Source organism: Ambystoma mexicanum, chromosome 3q, assembly GCF_040938575.1.
Source record: "Ambystoma mexicanum isolate Mex_15411 chromosome 3q, UKY_AmexF1_1, whole genome shotgun sequence".
Taxonomy (NCBI): Eukaryota; Metazoa; Chordata; class Amphibia; order Caudata; family Ambystomatidae; genus Ambystoma; species Ambystoma mexicanum.
Window position 1 is genome coordinate 757,016,216 of NC_090926.1, and position 22,219 is coordinate 757,038,434.

A 22,219-nucleotide genomic window follows, 5' to 3' on the forward strand; every position below is an offset into this window, starting at 1 on the left:
TTTGGATATGCGGTCCACATCAAAGGACCCGGTGTCTGGCCATTTATGCTCAATCGAATCTTTTGTATATTCAGACCACTCCCTTAAGAACAATGTTGAATTCAATCCATGTTTAATCAACATATCAAATGCAGGGGTTCCTTCAAGAGGGGCATAGTGTCTCTTGCCTATACCACTCTTGCTGGAAGCCGCTTGACCCATTTTGTTGGTATACTGCAATTGCCTAAAAACACTCACCTTTCCCAAATGTGCATTAATAGGCTAACATTAACAGTACATCCTCCTGACATATATCGCCATACCAATATCAATACATCACCGTTTCATCATTATTATTACATAGACGGACATACCACCGTCCTCTTCATAAACCCTAAATCGTTATTTCCTTATTCCATCATGCATCCATCCATACCACTTACCTTAAGGGTCCCGCCAGAGTGTTCCGGACCCGAAGGGCGACAGCCTGCTGTTCCACCGCCGACGGAGCCGGAAAAACAAGGATGACGCGTTGGTTGCAATCAAAGGTGCGGATTCAGTTGTTGGGGCACCGTGATCAATTCCTTCTCCGGTTCCGCCGCGGCGTTCCTCACCCAGTGACGGACTGTCGCTCCTTTGCATCCCACTTCTGACACCAAAATTGTGGGTGCGATTTCTCGCCGTCACCATAACCAGTACAATGAGGGACCCTGCAATAACTCAGACAGAAAAGAGCCAAGTAAACATTACTTTATTAATGCACAAGCATTCGCGAATGGGCCGCAAGTTCAAACGTCTTGCTAAGCAAGTCGTCGAAGTGCCGTGCCTTCCTCTACACATCGTGCTCTTTTATACTTTTCTGTTTACATTGCCTTGCACATAGCACACGTCCACCCCAGGGCGGATCTCCAGTTGGAGTTTATCTGAAGTATCCAGTTGGAGTTGAACGAACAACCATTGCACATTTGCTATCGTGGTCTATCGTGGTTTCCTGTTATCCCGGTCTTCACATTCTTTCGTGCCCCTTTGTGCCCGTATCTCTGTGCTCGAGGCCATGCTTACTCATTCCTTCCCCCCACCCGTATTCTGCAGATAGTTTTAGCAGGCTCAGCATGCTTCGACATACAGTGACCAAACACAATTCTTCTGTTAAAAACAAGTTCTTGCCGGGTCAGCAGGTCTTAAACGCCGCCGTATAAAAGAGAAGGCCTCTTCTTTTAGCAAAAAGTACATTCATTTAACGCATATGGTGATTAGTACAAACTCCAAGTGTGAGCACAATGTTACATATGCATGCGTACCTTCACTTGGATGCAATGGGCGTACGTCAAGATAGACAACTAAGAGGCATACTGAGGCACTCCATAGGACCAACGGTACAAGATGTTGTGTATGAGATTCCAGAAGAAGCCACAAACACATTCATAGGGATGAATGATTGCCTAAATCCATATTTTGCTCATTGATTATGAAAGACATATATTTGATACAACCACCCAATGAAGGGCAAGACATTGGATACATGTGTCATGCTATTGCCGAAAAGAATTGGATACTGCAACTTTGACAATTACTCTACGGAAAAAGCCCTTCGGCCACAGATAATTGCATGGTGTGAGTCTTCAGTATTCCGGAAGAAGCTACTGCAAAAAACAAGATTCTTAGAAGAAATCCTGATGCTGACCCGTACGGACATGGCCATCGACGTGCAAGTGGATAAATTCAAGATATCACAAACAACACTGGCGCCAGTGTGTCAAATACATGCATCAGAAAAACAAACAAATGCAGCACAATGGAAGTGTTACAGATGTGGATATGAGCTTCCCCATGAAGGGACATGCCCGGCCATAAGCCACATGTGTGATGCATGTGGTGGATAAAACCATTTCCAGTAAATGTGTAGAAACATCAAATATGGACAGCATGCAAGTGACACAAGAAGATCCTGGAGGAACCTGGGCCCACCTCGACAGGACAGGAGAAGTTCACCAGCACCAAAACAAAGACATTCCAATATCTCTGCAGCGGCCATGGAAGTCAACAGGACAACAGTTAGAATCAAGACAAAGGACTTACTCAGAGGGATACAAAAGGAGATCAATGTGTCAGAAGATACAGTACCTGGAGTCATCACCAAAGTGCAAAGAAGACTCAGAGTCATCATCCACTGGGGACAGGAAAAGAGGATATGTGCATGCCATATGAAATAGAACGGCCATAGAATACAGCCCCACATTATTGCTACAGGTGAACGGCAGTGCCCTAGAATTTCTAATAGTAATGGGGGCCACCGGAAATGTCATGAACGAAGAGAGCTACGCATGATTGAAACACACCAACAAGTTGCAAACACCTAACATTGACATTTACCCATATGGCTCGAAAACAGCACTCCTGTGCAAGGGGATGTTCCAAACTACATGCTCTTATAAAGACAAGACAGCAAAACTGATAATCTATGTCATCAAAGGAGATGTACCTGGAGGATGCATTCTCAGTTTTAAATCTGCAATGCAGATGGTATTAGTACACATCATGCAATGATCAGCATACATATCCAGCGCAAAGGACATGATCATGAAACTATATTCCTAACTATTCCAGGGTCTCGGAAAATTTAAAGACAGGCAGATCAAGTTACACATACATGGGACCATCAAACCGGTTGCACAACATTACAGAGGCATCCCACTGAACATCCAGTCACAAGTGGAGGATGAAATAAATGTTCTGCTGAAGCAAGAGATAATAGAGCATGTGAAGGGGCCAACGCCCTGGCTATCTTCGATAGTGCCAGTACCCAAGAAGGAAAATAGGGGAAGAATTTGTCTATGTCTAGACATGTGCACCCTGAACCAAGCCATAGGCATAAATACAACTGTTACCAAGGATGACAGACATGATGCATCTACTGCATCGAGCCAACATTTTCTCGGAACTAGACCGAAACAAAGGGTATCACCAGCTAGGGCTGCATCCAGACTCCCGTTATATCACTGTATAACCTTAATACATCTAGGAATATTTAGATACAAAGGGCTCAGCTTTGGGGTCTCATCAGCAGCCGTGATATTTTAAAATGAAATTCCCAAAGATATACGTCACATCCCAAAGTGCCTCAACTACAGTCATGTAATTTTGGTGTTTGGAGCTACCCAAGAAGCTTGTGACTATACCCTGCTACGAGTGTGTATGGCAGTAGAAAAAGCTCATTTAACCTTAAATGCAGAAAAGTGTGAATTCAGCGAATCCTCTCTGTTGTTGTTTGGGCATATCTTTTCCAGCAATGCCCTCCAGTCTGATGTGCAGTCTTTTCTAGGGATGGCCAGCTACTGTACCAGGTACACTCACGATTTTGCATCTATTAGCACACTGTTACACATACTCACTGAGTCTGGACAGGAATTTAGATGGTCACAGGAATGCAAGGACATCTTCAGAGAAATCAAGAATCGCATATCATCGGCGACATGTATGGCAAATTACGACTCAGTCCTGGAAACTGAACTCACAGTGGATGCCAGCCTTGTAGTGTTAGCTCAGTTAAAACCTGCATCATCGTTGCCACGGCGCATAGTATCCTATGACAGTCAGAGCCTGTCCAACACAGAGAGTGCATACTCAGAGCCGGAGAATGAAAGTTTAGTGGTAATATGGGCACACGAACATTACCATCTGTTTTTATATGGAAAGAGATTTACGATCGTCACTGACCATCAAGCTCTCACGACGATCTACAGCAATCATAATGCAAGAATGCCACTGAAAATTGCACGATGGGGACTACATCTCCAAGAATATCAATTTGACATAGTGCACAAGCCAGATAAAGAAAATAACCCCAATGATTTTCTATCCATGCATCCTCCTCCAGCAATAGAGAGCGTACAAACATCAAAGGCCAATCAATACATCAACTACGTTGTGTTGTGCATAACATCCTCCCAAAAGCAATGGCCTCTACCTACATTGTGAATGAGTCGATCAATTATATTTTCCTATGAAAGATGAACAATCTATATCCCTGCAAGGTCTTCCCATGAAAGAAAACAGGATCATAATTCCGTTGTCACTACAAGATAGTCATAGAACTTGTACATGCTGGATACAGGGTCATAATGTCAGCTAAAAGGCTACTTATAACAAAGGTGTGGTTTTACAAGATGGACACCAAAATATAGGCTGTCCTTGAAGTGTGTCATTTGCAAATCGGTGGCATTCAAAACATTCGCAGATCGCAAAATGTTACTTCTCTGCCATTGAGAGTATGGGACAAGGTGGCTGTTGATCTGTTTGGGCCACTTTCAAATGACAAATATGTGCTGTGGCAACTGATGAAATGTCAGGATATCTAGAATACAGATGGTGTCATCCACAGTAGCTCAGGCGGCCATTCCCCACTCTGGATAAAATGTTTGAGGACTATGGTATTCCAACAGTCATAAAATCCGACAATGGTCCTCCATTTAGTGGACATGAGTTTACCCTGTTTGCTGAGTATTTAGGATTTCACTATAGAAAGATTACCCCACTATGACCATAGGCCAATAGTACAATGAAAAGTTTTATGGCCAACATCAAAAGAACCCTGTAGCTATGTAGCATCATGAAAGGGTCATTCATGCAGGCTATCTGTCCTATATTGAGAGGTAACCAAAACAATAGAATAAGGCCAGTGTTGCTTGGAGAATTGTCGCTGTAAGCTTGCATTGGTCTGTTAAAGATAGTGCTTTATGGGGCTCAGTGCTTCCTCTGCCTAAAGAGCCTAGGAAGGAACTCACTGGCTAGCAATTACTAAATGTTTATTGACTTTTCTGAACAGCAACAAAATATGCATCACACATAACAATACATCTGAAAGATGCAAGGGAACAGCATCTACATATAACATAGCAGACAGTATACTTTATTAAAGAATGAAATACAATTGCACGCATCAGGTTATGCAGACATGGTCAGAACTGTGTGCATCAGAGACAAGGGTGTGCTTTTCATTATTACAAATGTTATCCTCGCGTCTCAAATGTGCTGAAAGCGATTCTCTCTGAAGTAACTAATTTCCTTGGGAACCCTTCTGATTCTTTGAACCAGTCACCTATGTTTAGGGGAGGAAGACCTCATCCAGGAGCCTGCAATGTTTTTTAACAAAGAAAACGGGTGTTCCATCGAGTTTCTTAACAGATTCCTCAAAATAAAAATGTATCACCAAGTAGACAAATCTTCAGATCTAATTCAATCACTATTTCAGTGATCTCCAAAAGCCCTGATGTGACCTGTAAGCAAACATTGCCACCTCAGCGCAGTGGCAGGCTAGGTGTGCAAAGTCTGGATCCCTTTGCTTCCATCTGGGGCTAGTGGCAGACTTTACAATATCATACATCTGGATTTTAAGTGGGGTGTAGTACCTCTAATAAAATAATTTAAAGTGAAAAAGAATGACGCTGGTTCGGGGACATCAGGCATGTTTGGGAACACATGTGTGGAAAACATCACCCTCCAGAATCTTCCAGAGTTGAATCCAGAACAGCCTTGCCTCTGCAGACAGCACCGATTGTTGCCCGTGTTCTGCCAGCCATCATCAGTGTATCCATGAGGGAGACCGTCTTAGAGATATATATTTATCCCGAACCACAAAATTCACTATATCACTCATCAGGAGTCTTGTCTTTTCTTCTAGCATTCCCTCCTAAGTCTATAATAAAGGAGTTAAGATGTGCCATTATCTGTAACCTTCAACCCTAAACCCTACCAGGAAAAAGTTTCAGTGATTAAGAGGCAGGATTAACAAATTAAACATGAATTTCAAAGCATGCCTACATGGTTTAATCCACTTCATTGATCTCACTTTGTCCAATGGGTGTACACCCCACTAAAGAAGTTACAATGTTTTAGTGGGCAGAGGCTATCTTTCCAAGCCTAATGTTATTACATGATGGAGTTGTGTGATCAGATAATATGCTTCAAGGTCAGGGACTCGAAGAACTCCTAACCCATATGGTGAAGTCAGAATGTCCCTCTTGACTGGGGGCTAACTTAACAAGTGGTATCTTTGCTATTTAGATTTGTTTGCAGAGGTAATGTGATGTTCCTGGGTTTTACAAGGTGCTCCTCTGCCATTTGCATGGTCACCAGGTGCTCTGGTACATGAAAGGCAGAAGGATGGGTAAAGTCAATGGGGGGGGGGGGAGAGAAAATAAAAAAATAGCTTTGGTGTTGTGTTGTTGCATGCAGATCAAATGTACCCTGAGCTCTGTGTGCCAATCGGTTTATAGTTGTTCTCTACCAAGGGAACTTGAGCATATCATGTTCAGCGGGCGTCTTTTATGCCCATAGTTTGAGTATGCTGGTCGCACTGTGATATAAGCGTTGGTTGAAGAGATATAACATTCTGATGTTTGATGTCTATTGCGTGAGTTATTCAGTAGTCCTGTGTGGATGGCTTAGCTTGTATGCATATTGTGTGTTGCAAAGTAGAAAATGAGCATGATAGTGTGGGGAGCTGGCAGTGGAGACCTCAATAGGCATTTGGGTATCCACCTGGTCTGCCCGTGCCAACCTAATGGTAGTGTTGCTCTTCTGGTAGGTTAATTGTAAAGAGTTGCCCTGAAGCACCCTTGAATGGGCTGGTGTTCCTAGCAGCGGACATCAGGAATGCTGAATCATAACATAATTTGTAGAGAGTCAACTGTTTAGTAAAATTGTTCTTGGGGAAAATCCCTGCAGGTAAACCTACAAGCAGAATTGCAGTGGAGCCCTTGGGAGCAAAGTAATATTGAGAGAAGATTACAGTGGGACCCCAGGATCAATAAGGACCCAGGAAGTCTGATGAGAATGTTAATAAACAGATGTAAACATTTAGAAACAAAATGATCATTTCTCTGACAGATACCCTACCCAGTGAAGAGATCCATAGCAGAATCCATCCATTTATGCATCTCTTTTTGAGTGCTGAAAGCAGACTGATATGGGTCAGAAAACAGAATGTGTATTGGTCATCCAATAGCTGAAAGAGCCTGGAGGCCACCAAAAACCCATATGTTCCCTCTCTTTGCAAATTCTAATAGGGAAAATAGATCAGATTTACTCCAACTGATGCATAGGTCGAAATGTTTAATAAAGCCGTGCACTTCATCCATCTCAAAGGGGAATTTTGCTGCAGGATTCCTGAAGTAGATGATCTTATCAATTGCATAAATGGGTGAAATGACCATCTGTTTGTAAATTAATAGCCCCCAATCTGCATAATAATTCCTTAGTATACATAGGAGCTGTCCAATAGCAAAAGCAAGTACAAGAGGTGAAGGAGGACATTTCTGTCGTATGCCCCGGGAGAGTAGAAATCGTACAAAGATGCTTCTGATGGTAAATACTCTGACAACATGCTTGGTGTTATAGTAGCTTAACGAAAAACATAAACGTGGACTGCGATACCCTTCCTATGGGAAACTAAGAATAGAAAGGATCATAGTGGGAAGTTCAGTAGTGCTGGTCCCAGTGCTAAATAACCTGTGAGCCTGTTCAACCTACGAAAGGACTGAGCCTCCTGTATCTCAGGATTAATTTTTTCAAGATATGCCTTCATTGTGCCTTTGGTGGCTGACTCAGATATGCCAAGAGTGCATATCTTGTTCCTCCTGGACCTGTTCTCTAGTTCACCTTTATTAACCTTGACTACCAATGAATACTGCTTTAGGATTAACACTGATCAATCCAAGTTTGGTATATTGTCTTAGAATGTCCCTATGTGCTTCCCCGCCCCTGAGACATGGGAACAGAACTTTTCAATTTGGGTATTGGACGATTAAACTTTGCAAGAGTCCAACATTTGATTGATTGAAAATATGTTATCCTGAAGTTATGTCCGTACTGAAGCAAGATCACGTCCATTAGCTGGCTCACCTTGAAACCACTGGAAGCCATTTTTTCATCTTTCATAGGGCACTTGAAGCAGCCAGAACTCCCGTTGATATGATAAGCAAGCTTTACTTGCTTCCTTGCCATTCCTAACATGTTCAGAGTGCACTGCTCAGACGTCATACATAATCTCAAGTACATAACCTCAAGAACTCAGAGCATACAATGTTTAAAGTTGAAAAGAAAGAGATGAAAATAGAGATGGCTGTGCAGATGCCGCAGACAGAGGGGGTTGCATGTGCATGTATCTATAGAGCTGTCTTGTAGTGTGCAGGAGCAGAGTCTCATTCTTTGAGTATGGGAGAGATCCAGAAATATTAAAGAGCAATAATTCATACAGATGAAGTTTAGGAACATGTATTCATTATAGTGAAAACCACAAATATAGAGTATACTAAACCCACAATTGATAAGTTTGTTTGTAGAAGATATATGCAGTGTACCAGCTGTCACATGCTATTAGCCAACAGATACCATTTCTCCACACAGTGATCAATCCTGAATTGGTAAAAAACTACAAACATGTGAAGAATGAAAGCCATTTGTAATAGCCATACTCTTGACAGCACATGTGGACCTTCATATCAGTGTTGTATACTGCTGGCAGGTTATTTCATGACAGTAATACTATAGGAGTTGTTCTTGGTGAATCCCATCCGATCGGAGTTAATCAAGCCTGGATGCCCATCAGGTCTTCTTGTGTGTCTAAATCACTGTGGGGGAGAATAAAAGAGTTCCTCCAGTGTCAAAGCCCTGTTCCTGCTGCAAGGCAACTCCTTTTACTTTTCTTGCTTAGAACTCGGCAGAAGCTTGACGTGTGAACATCCTCTGACGCGTCTCTGGTTTCGGCACTATTATGTCCCCACCAATGGTGGCAAAGGAATTCCAGCTGATGAAGAAGATAGGGCAAAGAGGCTGGCTGAAGGTCGCCTGGAAACTGTGGATAAGAGGCATTGCGTCACAGACCTCGTGGAAGGACAGCGTGCCTGTCTGGTAATCCAAAAATACACCCAGCCGGTCATGGTGACTCTTTGGAATCAGGCTCTTCTGGTTGTTGTGCCAGGCTGAGCAGCGGGCACTATTCCACTCAAGGCACCAGGAATGCGCATTCCTGCCCACCAAGCAACAGCTCTGGTGACCCTTCCGGGGGATGGTCTGGTAGGAGACGCCCAGCGCCACACGGTTCCCTGAAAGCTGCACCTCCCAATAATGCCGGCCACCACTAAACTGCTGCTGGCAGAGAACCTGCGTGAAGTGTTCAAACCTTTCGGGACAATCAGGGTAGGCCTGGGGCTGCAACTTGCAAATCACTTTCCTGTTGCCAGCCATCAGGCAGAGGTTCCTGTGTGCCGTGGTCTGGTCTAGGGTGAGCTCGTGGGCATCTAAAGAGGCAAGAGAAGAAGTCAAAAGGTCAGAATCAGTAGTGGTAAATGCCTGTCACTAGAAATGGAAGGGTAACAGGAAGTAAGAAAGATGAGATTGGACACAAAGAGCGACAGTGTTGGGCTTTGTATTAAAAAATGACTAAACATGTGGCGCCCACATAGGAATTCATTTCCATGAAGTTTCATTCCCCATTAGCTAGGTCAGTCTGTTTTTTCGTTTAACATTTGGTACCATTATTTAAAAAAAATGTTTATGTATTTAAATAAACAGATGAAACCATTTTCAATAAGTACATTATAAAAGTGTGAAGCCATAATCTGATTACAGTAAAAAAGCAGAAAAACATATAATTCATATGATTATAAAACAGATCATTCATCACAACAACATTACGGATAAAACATCATAAAAACATAAAAAAATCTTAAGAAGCCGGGGGCGCTGTTGAGCAGCCTGGAAAATGGCTGCCTAGCTCCAGAGCTCTGTGCGAGATCAACACCAATCCGGCTACATTGGCGGTTCTTCTCATCGTTTGTCGACTGATCCTGCCACTGTGTGCAGCGGAAACTTGGAGGGGTAGCTGCCCCCAATCCTGGGCGAAATCAGACCCCTGGTGCCCTGCTACGGCTGTCAGAGGCTTTGCTGTGTGAGAGGACCTGCTGTCGGCCCGCTCTTCTGACCAGTGTGGGATTCCTACTTCGGCGCTGCTGCAAGCTGGGTTCGGTGCCTGCGATGTCCCGCAACCTGCTGGGGGCCATGTCGGTTCGACCCGACTCAAAACCATCCTGCCCGATCACCGTTGTAATCATAGTCACCGTGGGAGTGGCGTGGAGGGACTGTCCCCCGCCAACATTGCGGCTGCTGCAGATCTACCGCCCTGAGGGCGGGCACCCCACGGCTGACACCGTCCTACATTTGACGATTCGTCTGGAGCTGTGGGCCCGGCCCTTGCGGCACCCGCGGCACTGGTGACCCCCGGAGCCTTGAGCTGAGTGGTCCATGAGGGGGCAGAACGCCCATATTGTTGTGCTGATCCTCGGTCCTCATCAGACTTTTATCTGGCAACCATTGCCCCTGGGGGGCATACCTCCATGCTTGCAGCTGTTATGGTATCCTGTAACCGAGCCCTCTATACGTGCACATCAGGAGCCCTGTGGTCGCTCCCTGGGTCCCGGCTGGAACTGACTCATCTTTGGCGCAGGTGAGCAGCTGGGGGGAGACCATCTCTGCGTGCTATGGGTGCCTGTGCACCGGCCCTGCGCTGGCCCTTGCTGCCCCCTGGTAACTTCTCTGGTCCCCTACGGCGCTCCTTGCGCCTTGCTGCGCAGTGTCCTTACTCCACATGCGGGCTGCTGCACGAACCTTGCCCGCCTCCCACGTAATATCTGGCTCCTTTATGTGATCTGGACTGTGAGTGGGATTCCCCTTGCCCTGGACCTCCGTGACTTTCTAGACACATCTGGCTTTGTGCAGTGCTCTTCGGATCCCACCCATGCACAAGGGCATCTTCCAGATGTTATGTTAGATCTTAATTTGGTTTTACAGAACCCAACCGTACTGCCTCGTACTTGGCCGGATCACGTCCTTTTGTTGCTCTCTTATTATATTGCTGTACAAGCTGGAAATCACTTGCAACATGTTACTCTTGCTCTCCTACTCAATCCTACTGTGGTCTAGGGCCTCCATGCTAGGCTGCCTGGACGCTTGCCAACTACACTTCTAATAATCAAGTTCCTGATGTGGTGAACTGGTGGCACACATATCTCCTTCCTGCCACGACAGCCTACTTCATTCCAATAGCTGCGGCCTGCTTCATCCCTGCTCTTCCATGCGCGGCGTTGGATAGTTGATCTAGCTGTTTTGCCACATCAAATCTCCTACCTGCATTCTGTATTGCTGACCCCAACGGCCACGTCACTGCTGCCCTCCTATGCCTTCATCCCGATTCCTCATCATCCCCTGTAATGCTTGCAGGGCGCAAACTGTTCAGGGTTGGGCTACTGTTTCTCATACCACTTCCAGACACCACCTATCTGTGCACCACCACGCTTTCCACTGCACAGAAGATGTCTAACCGGTCCTGTGGTGCTAACAAAGTAGGGGCCATGGATATGTTCGCTAAAGCAGCACCTAGGCCAGAGCCAGGACAGGCATCATCCAACCAGGAAGACCATGATTCGCGCCCGGGTTCGCCGACCCCCGATTTTACCGCGATGATGGAATCCATGGCAAAAAACTTCGCCTCCTTCCACGAAAAGCTGGAGGACATCAATACCAATGTTGCTTCACTTAAGGTGCGAGTTGACCAGGCCGGGACCAGGATCACAGACGCAGAAACCAGAATTGGCGCCAATGAGGACGGATTACACACCCTTCAGCATACAGTGGCGTCTCTGACCGTGACATGAAGGCAGTGAGGGAAAATGTGATGATTTGGAGTCCTGATCTTACAGGAATAACGTGCAGATCAATGGGGTCCCGGAGAACGCTCTTAAGGGCCGCATGGAGCTGGCATTTGAAAATCTGCTTAAGGAGCTACTTGACAATCCCGATCTGTCCCCATTTTTCACTATTGAGCGAGCCCACCAGGCTTTATCCCCACGGCCTAAACCTGGAGACTTCCCCAGGCCTGTCATCGCTAGGATTCTCAATTACAGGGACAGGGATCATATCCTCCGCTTGGCGTGCGAAAAGGGTGAACTGTGCCTTGGCTCCCACACGATCAGGATCTTCCCCGACTTCTCTGTAGGAGTGCAACGCGAAAGGCGCCAGTTCCTTGGTGTTAAAAAGCTGTTAAGAGAGCGCAATATCTCCTATGCAATACTGTTCCTGGCGCGACTCAAGTTCACCTATAAAGAAAAACTGTACTTTTTCACTGTCCCCAAGGAGGCAGTGAAGTTCATAGAGGCACAGATACCGCTTCATAATCCTGCTGAGGACCTCATGGATAATGACTCAGTAATGGCCTGCCTGTCTCTGTATTACCCATGTTTGTCCATTGATACTCGTTCACTAACGCAATGATGGTATTGTTTGCCATACCGGCTCTCCTATGGCAAATTGCTTGGTTCTTGTGAGTTGTAGTACACCTTGCCATCTGCTTCTGCTCTGTCACTTCCTGATCATTACTCCATTAGGTTTCATGTGACACAGGTTTATGCTGGTGCCTGTGGTTAGACCGCTTGTTCATATACTGTTTGGAACTGACAAACTAAGGTTACCCATGCTTTATTGGCGTTTCTCCTTGCTGCATATACTGGTAAAATGAAAATTTGTGATTGTTATGTACACCGCCGGCTCATGTACCGATTTGGTACTTTATTGCTCCTGCTTTGTTGACTGCACGGCAACAGCGCGTCCCACTGCGGTTGCTGCGGCCAATTTAGAGGAGTTCTTCATTGTTGGCTCCTGTTGGGCCCACAGAGTTGCTGGACCGAGTTGGGGTGGGTCCGCCGACATCTGGCTGGGGGCGGTGGATGGGTGGGGGTGGATGAGGGCACTGCCAGTTGTTGTTGGGCCGTGAGGGGGGGGGTTGTGGTTGGATTGAATTTATAAAAAATGGCAGTGGTGAAGCAGCATTTCACATTGTTAAAGAGTTACATAATGGGAATGACGCTAGCTGGAGATGCATAGTGGGTCACAAGTGCTGGGATGTACCCTAGGCTTAAGAGATGCCCACTGGGTTAATGTCCTGGAATGGCCGGGGCTTGGGTAATTACACCAAGTCCCACAAAATTATTGCTTACGCCTAGAGACATGGTATTAAAATACTTATGTTGCAAGAAACGCATGCTCGGGCTCACCTGGCGACTACTATGGCACCATCCTGGGACCTAACAGGTTCTACAGAACTTACTCCACAGAAGCCAGGGGTGTATTGACATTGGTCCGCAAATCTTTTAAATGTACTCTCCTAAAGAGCTACGTTGACCCCAATGGTAGGTACGTCAAACTACATTGCATGCTGGTGGACAGGGAATACCTCCTGGTGAATACCTACGCCCCTAACGTGAACACCCCTGATTTCTTCGATACTGTGGCCACAATCCTACTGGGCTATGTGGGGGACCAGATAATCTGGGGGCGTGATATGAACCTTGTACTCGATGTCGACTTAGATAGAACAGGTTTGGCACCCAGGGTATTATCACGAGTGGCACGCAAACTGCACACACATACTGCTGCACTCGACGTCCGTGACTTCTGGAGGGCTCTCTATCTCCACCTTCGTGAATACACTTATTACTCGACCGTGCACGATAGTTCATCCAGAATTGATCTTTTCTTGTTGTCCAATGGCCTTATTGGCAAGGTTTGTGAGGCTCAGATTCTAGCTTGTACATTGTTTGACCACGCACCTGTTAACCTGTCTGTGGAGCTTGGATCGCCGGTTCCTACCTGTAGCACCTGGTGTTTCAAATCCGCTGCTCTCCTTGACATAGTATTTAAGGCTGATATACTGGCGGACATCGTGACCTTCTTTGAATGTAACTCCTTAGAGGCCAATACTGCTCGCATCCAATGGGGCGCATTCAAGGTATATATTAGGGGAATGTCCATCTCCAAAACTATAAGAAATTACCTTACTCGTTCAAGGTCCGTGATCTGGAGCGGGACTGCACCACCGCGGTCGACCATGCTAAACTTGCGCAAATCAATGAGGAACTTGGTGTCTTTGAGGCGCATGCCGCCAAGGAGGTCTGCTATTTCAGTCGCCCACAGGCGACACGTAGGTACAGGGAGGCTGACAGACCTGGGAAAACACTAGCCAGGCTAACGAGAGGGGAGTGGGGTCAGACCCAGATTGCGTCCAATAAGGACGTCCAGGGTGCACCACAATGGTCAGACAAGCGAATACTGGCGATTTTTGCTGATTTCTACGCTAATCCCTACGCATTGCCCCCAGAGCATAATGAGCAACACATGAGAGACCTCCTCGCCCAGATCCCCATGACACTCATCTCCGACTCTACCAGGGATCAACTCGATTCCCCGATCTTAGGAATTGGTTGAGGCAATCTCCAACCTCCCGAAGGGTAGGGCCCCCGGCGCCGATGGGCTCACTCGTGAGTTTTACCAGGAACATGTCGCTATTCTTGCTCCCAAACTTCTGGAGGTTTGGGATATATCACTTTGCCTCGCCGCCTTCACCCCTCTCTGTGCGAGGCCTTCATTACAGTGCTGCACAAACCGGGCAAGCCAAGTGATGAATGTGGCTCATACAGGCCTCTTTCACTTATGAACATCGACACCAAGATGTTTGCTAAAGTGATAGCCAACCACTTCCTTCCGTTCATGACTCATTTAGTACATGAAGACCAGGCAGGATTTGTCCCGGGGAGCTCCACTTCCCATAATATCTGGCGGCTTTTTAATGTAATGGCCAGAATTGACCAGGACTCTAATTCCATCGCTGTAACACTTGATGCCCTGAAGGCATTTGATATGGTCTTGTGGAAATATATGTGGCTGTTCTGGAGACTATTGGTATTGGTCCCAATTTGATTGGTTACATTAAACTGTTGAACACTGACCTGGTGGCCAGGGTGCGGGTCAACTCTTTAACCTCTGCGATGTTCACACTTTTTAGGGTTACCCGCCAAGGTTGCCCGTTCTCTCCGATACTCTTCACACTTGTTATAGAGCCTATGGCAGACCATGTTAGAGCACAACATACCCACAGAGGGGTTCGGTTGACGTATACCCCTGAAATAATATCCCTTTACGCCGATGATGTGCTATTATGCTATTATACGTCAGGGATCCCACTACCCATCTTGACCCCATCCTGCGGGATATCACACGCATTGGCACCTGCTCAGGCTTTACAATCAATTACTCCAAATCGGAAATGTTTACACTCAACGCCGGTACCTCACAACCGGTCTCTGAATATCCACTTTGCTGGTCCACCGGCGGTATCAGATACTTATTGGTCCAGGTGTCCCTCTCTAGGTCCACTCTTTTGGCAGATAACTATGTAGCTGTTGCCCGACTTGCTGAGTCAAAGATGGACAGATGGCGCTCCCTTCCGTTGTCACTTGCCGTGAAACTCTCCCTTATCAAAATGATTTTGGTCCCTAAGCTGTTGTATGTCTTCTGCAACATACCTATCTGGCCTGGGAAACAATATTTCATGACCTTGCATAAAGCTTGTGCACAGTTCATTTGGCATTCGGGCGCAGTCCGTAAGAAATGGCTTGACTTGGTGCTCCCATATGAGAGAGGAGGCTTAACAGCACCGTATCTTATGCTGTACTGGATAGCTGCACAGGCCCAATACGCTACGTACTGGTACCCAAGTTCTCTAACCCGCCCACGCGTCAAGCTGGAAACACTGGCTGCGACTGGGACTAACGTCATGACCCTGATATTCCAGTGTGACTACACACCTGACTCCTTATTTGACCCAGTCGAGGACACCATGCTTGCCTGGGGCCGCCTCCTCAACATAACAGCCGACTCGTGTCCCTACTACAAGTGGCTTCCCGCTTGGAGATTTCCCGGGCTGGAACCCACACATGACGCAGCTCTTGCCCGTCACTGGGCGGCTCTGGGGTATCAGGCAATAACTGACCTTTTCCCGGACGGGAGGTTTATTGACCAACAGTCATGGAAACAGGGCCACACCGGGTCTGCGCTTGAAATGCTACAGCATTAGAGACTTTGCGCTGCTTTCCGTGCTATGTGGCCCACTTTCCCTGACGAACCTTCCGATACCCCTGGAGTGCCAACTCGAATGGCACTCGCAGCATTGTTTCCTCTCTGTACAAATTGCTGTTGGCTGGGATCCCGACCCGCCCCTTCCATGCACGCACTGAGTGGGCGGATGAGCTGGGTCTTGAGATCTCTGACCATCTATGGAAGAAAATGTGCTCCCACACCAAAAGGGTATCCCTTAACTTCTGCTACCGCCTCATGCAGTTTAAGCTGCTTAACAGGCTGTAGTACACTCCTTGCGAAATTTCCAGATTCGCTCGTACTGACACGCACACATGTGCTCGCTGCAAGGAGGAGGGTGCAGACCACTTGCACATGTTTTGGACATGTCATAAACTGGCGGACGTTTGAGAGTGGATTTTGGGGGCCCTTACTGACATCACGGGTGTGGTGATTGACCCTAGCCCGCTGGGTGTATTGTTTGGAGTGTGGGAATCTGATGACATAAGGCGACAAAAAAAAATTCTAAACATAAACTGCATGGTAGCCAAGAAATGCTTGCTAAAATGTTGGAAAAGCCCCTTGCCCCCGACTTTTCAGAAATGGTTCAGTGCACTCACCTGGTCTCGCACCTGTGAGGAGGAAAACCTCACAATGCTCCCAGCACACTCTCGCCCCAAGAATATGTGGTCAGTTATCTCATTAATCAATCCGAAAGTGTGTCCGGTGGTAATTGTCCCATGGTCTCTGTTAGGGAGAATTCTCTTATAAGGCTAATTTCCCAAACCTAGTGAGTCCCCCAGCAGCTTTGCTGGATTTTTTTTTTCTCCTGCTAAGAGTGAGACTCTTTTACTCCAACTCTTAGGCATGATTTGAGATATGTCTCTGACTATTTGTGTGATTTTGGGCTATGGGGACTTTTACTCCATAGGGTATCATCTGTTTTTTTTGTGGATGTGTTACACAGCACCGTCAGTGCAGTAACACAGGGGTGTAATAGTGATCAGCAACCATAGACTCCATACCCTGGGACTGACTACTGTCTCCCAGGGCATGTAAAGTCACCATTGACTTTACTAGTCCTAAATTGTGAATAGAACCAGTACAAACCATCATATTGTGGAAGTACTGGAAGGGGTTAATTATATTGCCCCTGGGTCTGTTTTCAAGGGGGCACTGTCTAGTCCCCTCTTGTCGAGTTTCTGGCTCGTGGCAGTCGTTACCACGCAAAATATTCCACCAGAATATTCTCTATGGGATTTTCCCATTGATTTTAAACGCACTACTTTTTGGTGCAATGTTAAAGATACCGCTGGTTTATTTATTTAATATTAAATTCACGGTTGGGTCTTTTTGCCAGAACTCTTTTCTAAAATGGCGTTCGTGTCCGTCTCTGTAACTCTGAACAAGGTCGAGCCCTTTGTTCCACTTTTTTGCGGGCTTCTCCACAGAAGCCCTCCAAATGGTGCCACTCTGTCTCAGTTCCACAGGAAGGGTCGGGAGGGGAATTGGCACCCTGGAGTGCGTTGCCTTAGCAACTCAAGTCGCACTCTGTTCTGATTGGGCCAGTAGTGAGCTGCCCGGCACTTAGCATGTTTGAATGACAGCTAGGCTGTTGAATGGGGCTTTTTCTGCATAAAAGCAGGGACTTTGGTACTGGAACTTCAGAAGTCGCCACAGGACCTAAGAATCCGAAGGGGGAAGAAGAGGGAAGAAGCTGAGCCATCTGCAACGACGACACCACCGGTGGAGCCCTGCTTCAACAAACTCACCACTTTCCCAACGACAAGAGAAGATCTTCTGCTGGACGAGTCGTCTTCCTCTGAGCTGGTGGGACCAACCAGTTCGTCTCTTGGTCGAATCACCCGTGCCAAGCACCCCGGCGGCCGGATAGCCAAGCTTCACCACTTTGACCGCGAATAAAAGGAACACACCTTTTATCGAAGCGGCTGATTTTATCCCTGTGCAGTGCAACGACTCCAAATTTCCTCCTCGACGAAATCCTCTCTTCCCCTGGTCGAAACAACAAACTGCAACCACTGCCAGGAACAACTGCCACCGCTGGAGCTTCCTCTCTGTTTAAGGTACTGTGTCCTGCCTGGCCTCCCTTTCTTCGGTTTGCCCAAGGTGACCCTTAAATCCTTGGCTTGCCAACTGGGTTGGCCCCAGACCTGCTAACTTTACCTTCTTGAATCACCCCAACCGCTTTTGAACATTTTGCAAAGAATTTTAGTGCATTTTAAACCGTGTGATCCTGGGCACATTTCACTTTGCTCCATTTAAAGTGGGACTGGCTTATGAACTTTGGCTCTGCAGTATATACTGCCTTCTTCTCTTGCTGAGATTGCCTAAAAGTGTTGGGACCAGTTTTATTTCTATGCTCTGCCTTTTTCTCTCCCTTTAACCTAACTATTGGAGTGCCATCTAGGTTACGCAATCACATCTGTTTTGACAAATAGTGGTGTTTTAACTCTGACTTGTCTAATAGTTATTAAGGGAGGTGTGTATACTTTACCTGGCTGTGTTTTAACTTGCTTGTGATTTAGAGTGTTAATATATTGCCTAAAGTGTGTTTTAAATAAATAATTATATACTTTTTATACAAAGCTCTGGTCAGTGTTTGTTTGCTCTACTGTGTTTTTAGCCCTATTGTGTATACTCTATATACTGCCCTACTCTTCTTGAGAGAAGTCTGACTGCTCAGCCACAGCTACCAGGTAAATCTGGGTGGTACAGACTGCTACCAATTGGGTTTACTGCTTACTCCTGTAGTCTTAATCTTTTTGCAGTGCTCCCCAAGGGAACTGCACAGGATTCTGCCACAGCAGTCTCTTAGATGCATTCTTGTATACTATGCTCCCTGCAGCTCCTGTCTTCCCCGATTGATGCATTGCCTGTTCTCCACTTGTGTTATATATCACTAATGCATTTACTGTACAATGCGCTTTGACATGTGTGTTTGCTGTGAACTTCTGCCTATAAATAAAAATTTAAAAAAATAAATAAAATCTTAAGAAGCCATTTCATCTGGAGCAAGTCATTCAGTCTTCTCACAAAATGCTTTTCAAAAAATGAATTGCTGCAATAGCCAAACGATCAGTTTGATCTATGAGTAAGTGACCACCAGGCAATTTCCCATGATAAAAAGAGCATTTTTTATTTTAAAAAAACATAAAAATCTAATAAACGGAACTCAGACAGTACAATACATTCAACTGGCAGGTATTTCAGAGTTTCCCTATGCCTCTTACAAAATCGACATAACCGATCCTCCTTTGGAGTTTTATCCCTACGCCTTTGACATCCTTAGTAACGAACAAGTTTAACTTCACTTGAATCAGGAATTCTCTTAATTTCTTGGAACAGTGCCTAATAAGAAAAGACTGTGGAACATTGTAAGGCTTTATATTCCTGTAAAAATGGTCAAATATCTTGTAAATCGCCAGCTAATTTCTGTTACAAATCCAATCATTTTCAAAAGTCGCTTCTTATCCTTACAACGACACTGTACCAATTCATCTGTTGTGAGTGAGTGAGCCCAGTCTGCGCACTACCAGCTACCTGAGGAGAGGGCAGGAGCCCCTCCTCCTCCTCGCATCAGAAGTCGGAGCGGGGATCGAGGCACGCGGACGCACGGCCTCCAGTCCATCTCATCCCTTCACACGATTCCTTCGCCCTGGTAAGGCCCTTGCCCTTATCCACCTTGGCCTACGCAAAGCACCTTTGCTGCACTCTCCACAGAGCGGGGGAGCGCATAAATTGCCCCCCTGACCATCTTTGCCTGACCCTGCGATACCGGGCGCGACGCGGCACCATAACGAGGCTGGCGCCTCGTTGCTAAGCTACTGCTGTATTTAGCAGTGGCCATATCCGCCGGCAGGCGGAAACGCCGGCGGCCGCCTACGAAGGCCCGTACTAAGGCCCCTGTTTGCCCCCTGTTCGCACAATGGAGCATCAAGGAGCAGAAGAAGCCCCCTGCGCCTACTATTGCCACCTCTACCCTCCTACCCATGAGCTCGGCAATGCAACATATCCCTAGTAAGACTTTGCATAAGGTTGTGCCTTATGGTCGCCTACAGACCACATTGATTAGTGTGTTGTGCCTTATGGTCGCCTACAGACCACATTGATTAGTGTGTTGTGCCTTATGGTCGCCTACAGACCACATTGATTAGTGTGTTGTGCCTCTGGTCACTAACTAACCACACCTGCTACCCTGTGTACTAGCAACACCCACATCATGTATTGGTGCTTATCAACCCTCCTCCACTTACTGTATACATACAGCAGATATTGGACTAGCCAACCCAACCCTCATCCAAACCAAGACTCCTACACTAGCTCATTTATGGGAACTACCACCCCTTCCTTGTGGCTCAGCACCATGACACCTGCGAATCCGTACCTGGATGATCCAGCACTTTGGATACGCCACTTCACTACTAGACCAACACCTAACCAACCTTGTACAACTGCTATGAGAAACACCAGATTGAACTCAAGAACCAGCCCACCCTCCTCTCCTGTCTCTCGCCAGCCCTTCAGGTATACCTGCCATGATATCATCAACACCTACCCCTGCACAATTCTCAGTAGAAACTTGAGGCTTGGTTCTCGCTTGCGCCTCGTATCACAGTACCCACTCGCTGCAACAATTAATACAGCCACCGGCACTAGCTACCACGATTCGCGCCCCACCACACCTCTAGCCTACAATCCCTCTAACGACAGCATACAGGCTCACCACGCTACCTCAGTTGCTACTACCCAACCTAGCCTACCTTGTGCCTTATCAATCAGGAACCACAAATTAGCATCTAGATGCACACATTGGTCTTACCACACTACCAGCCCTGCATCAGGCAACACCTGCAGTTCCAGCCCTCACAAACCACAACACCTTTTTACTCCTACCTCGAATACTCAACAAGACAACGTTACCACGGTCCCTAAGCTCAAAGGTGCTCTTATAAACGCACGTTCTATCCAAGCTCACGCCCTTGATATTGCTGATCTCTGTTAGGCAGAAACCTGTGCAGTTCCCTTGGGGAACACTGCAAAAGATTTAAGACTACAGGTAGAGCAGTAAACCCCTTTGGTAGCAGTCTGTACCACCCAGATTTACCTGGTAGCTGTGGCTGAGCAGTCAGACTTCTCTCAAGAAGAGTTAGGCAGTATGCAAAGTATACACAATATGTCCTCAGACACAATAGCACAAGCAAACACTGACCAGAGCTTGGTTTCAAAAGTACATAGTTATTTATTTAAAATACACATAAGTTAAAAACACTCTAGCAACATATAGTAAAAACACTTCAAACACAGTTATAATGAAAGCAGTTTCAACCCCTACTCCTATCTAGACAACTCTAAGTTAACACCACATAATTAAAACAGAGGTGAGCGTTTAACGTTAGATGACACTCTATTAGGTTAGGGAAAGGGGTAAAAAGAAACAGAAATGGGTTAAACACACCACTCTAAGATCCAGAACACTTGCAATAGGCTCAAAGAAGCACAAAGTCACAGGTGAGCAAAAGTCACTAGGCAGGGCCCACTCTTAGAGTAGCCGGAGCGAAAATGTGCCCAAGATCACACTGTTATTAGGGATTCAAAGTCTTGCAAAGAGTTAGAAAGTGGGTAGAGTGGCTTAGAAAGTTTAGCCAGGGTGTCCCAGGCACTCCCAGGTTCGAAAGCCGGGGGCTAAATCTACCCCGTACAGTCGGTGGCAAGGGAAGCCAGGCGGAACACGGTACCTTAAGTGGAAAGGATCCTCCAGCGGTGGCAGTTGTTCCAGGCAGTGGCAGCAAGGCTCGACGTCGGTCAGGGGAGAAGAAGTTCTCGCTGAAGAGCAGAAGAAGAAGGTCGTTGCACTGCCCGGGAAGAAACCAGCCGCGGAGTCCTCCGGTTAAAGGGTTTTACCGACTTTCGTGGTTGGGGTAAAAGTGGTGGGGTTCCGGTTGCCGGGGTGCTTGGCACTGGCAAGGCGGCCACGAGATACCTCGAGAAGCGAAAAGCAGGCGAAAACTGGTTGTCCCCACCAGTCAAGGGAAGGAGCCACTCTGTTAAGAGTTCTCCTCGGTCGTCGGGAAAAGTGGTGAGACGGTTCAGCAGGGCTCCACCGGGTGGTGTCGTCGAAGCAGGTCGGCTCAGCTCTTCCCTCGTCGGATTCTTGGTCCTGTGGCGACTTCTGAAGTTCCAGTCCCCAAAGCCCTGCTTTTATGCAGCAAACCCCCATTCACCCAGCCTAGCTGTCACTCAAACATGCTAAGTGGTG

General features: G+C 46.6%; 1 protein-coding gene across 1 annotated transcript in view; it reads right to left on the reverse strand.

The window, feature by feature from the left end:
* Positions 1-4,767: 4,767 nt before the first annotated feature.
* TRIM47 (tripartite motif containing 47) overlaps positions 4,768-22,219 on the reverse strand; it is a 278,480-nt gene continuing 261,028 nt past the window's right edge. Inside the window, exon 6 of the mRNA XM_069654743.1 lies at positions 4,768-9,278. Within this exon, the coding sequence (XP_069510844.1) occupies positions 8,689-9,278 (590 nt within the window). The 3' untranslated portion in view covers positions 4,768-8,688. The remainder of the gene's footprint in view (positions 9,279-22,219) is intronic.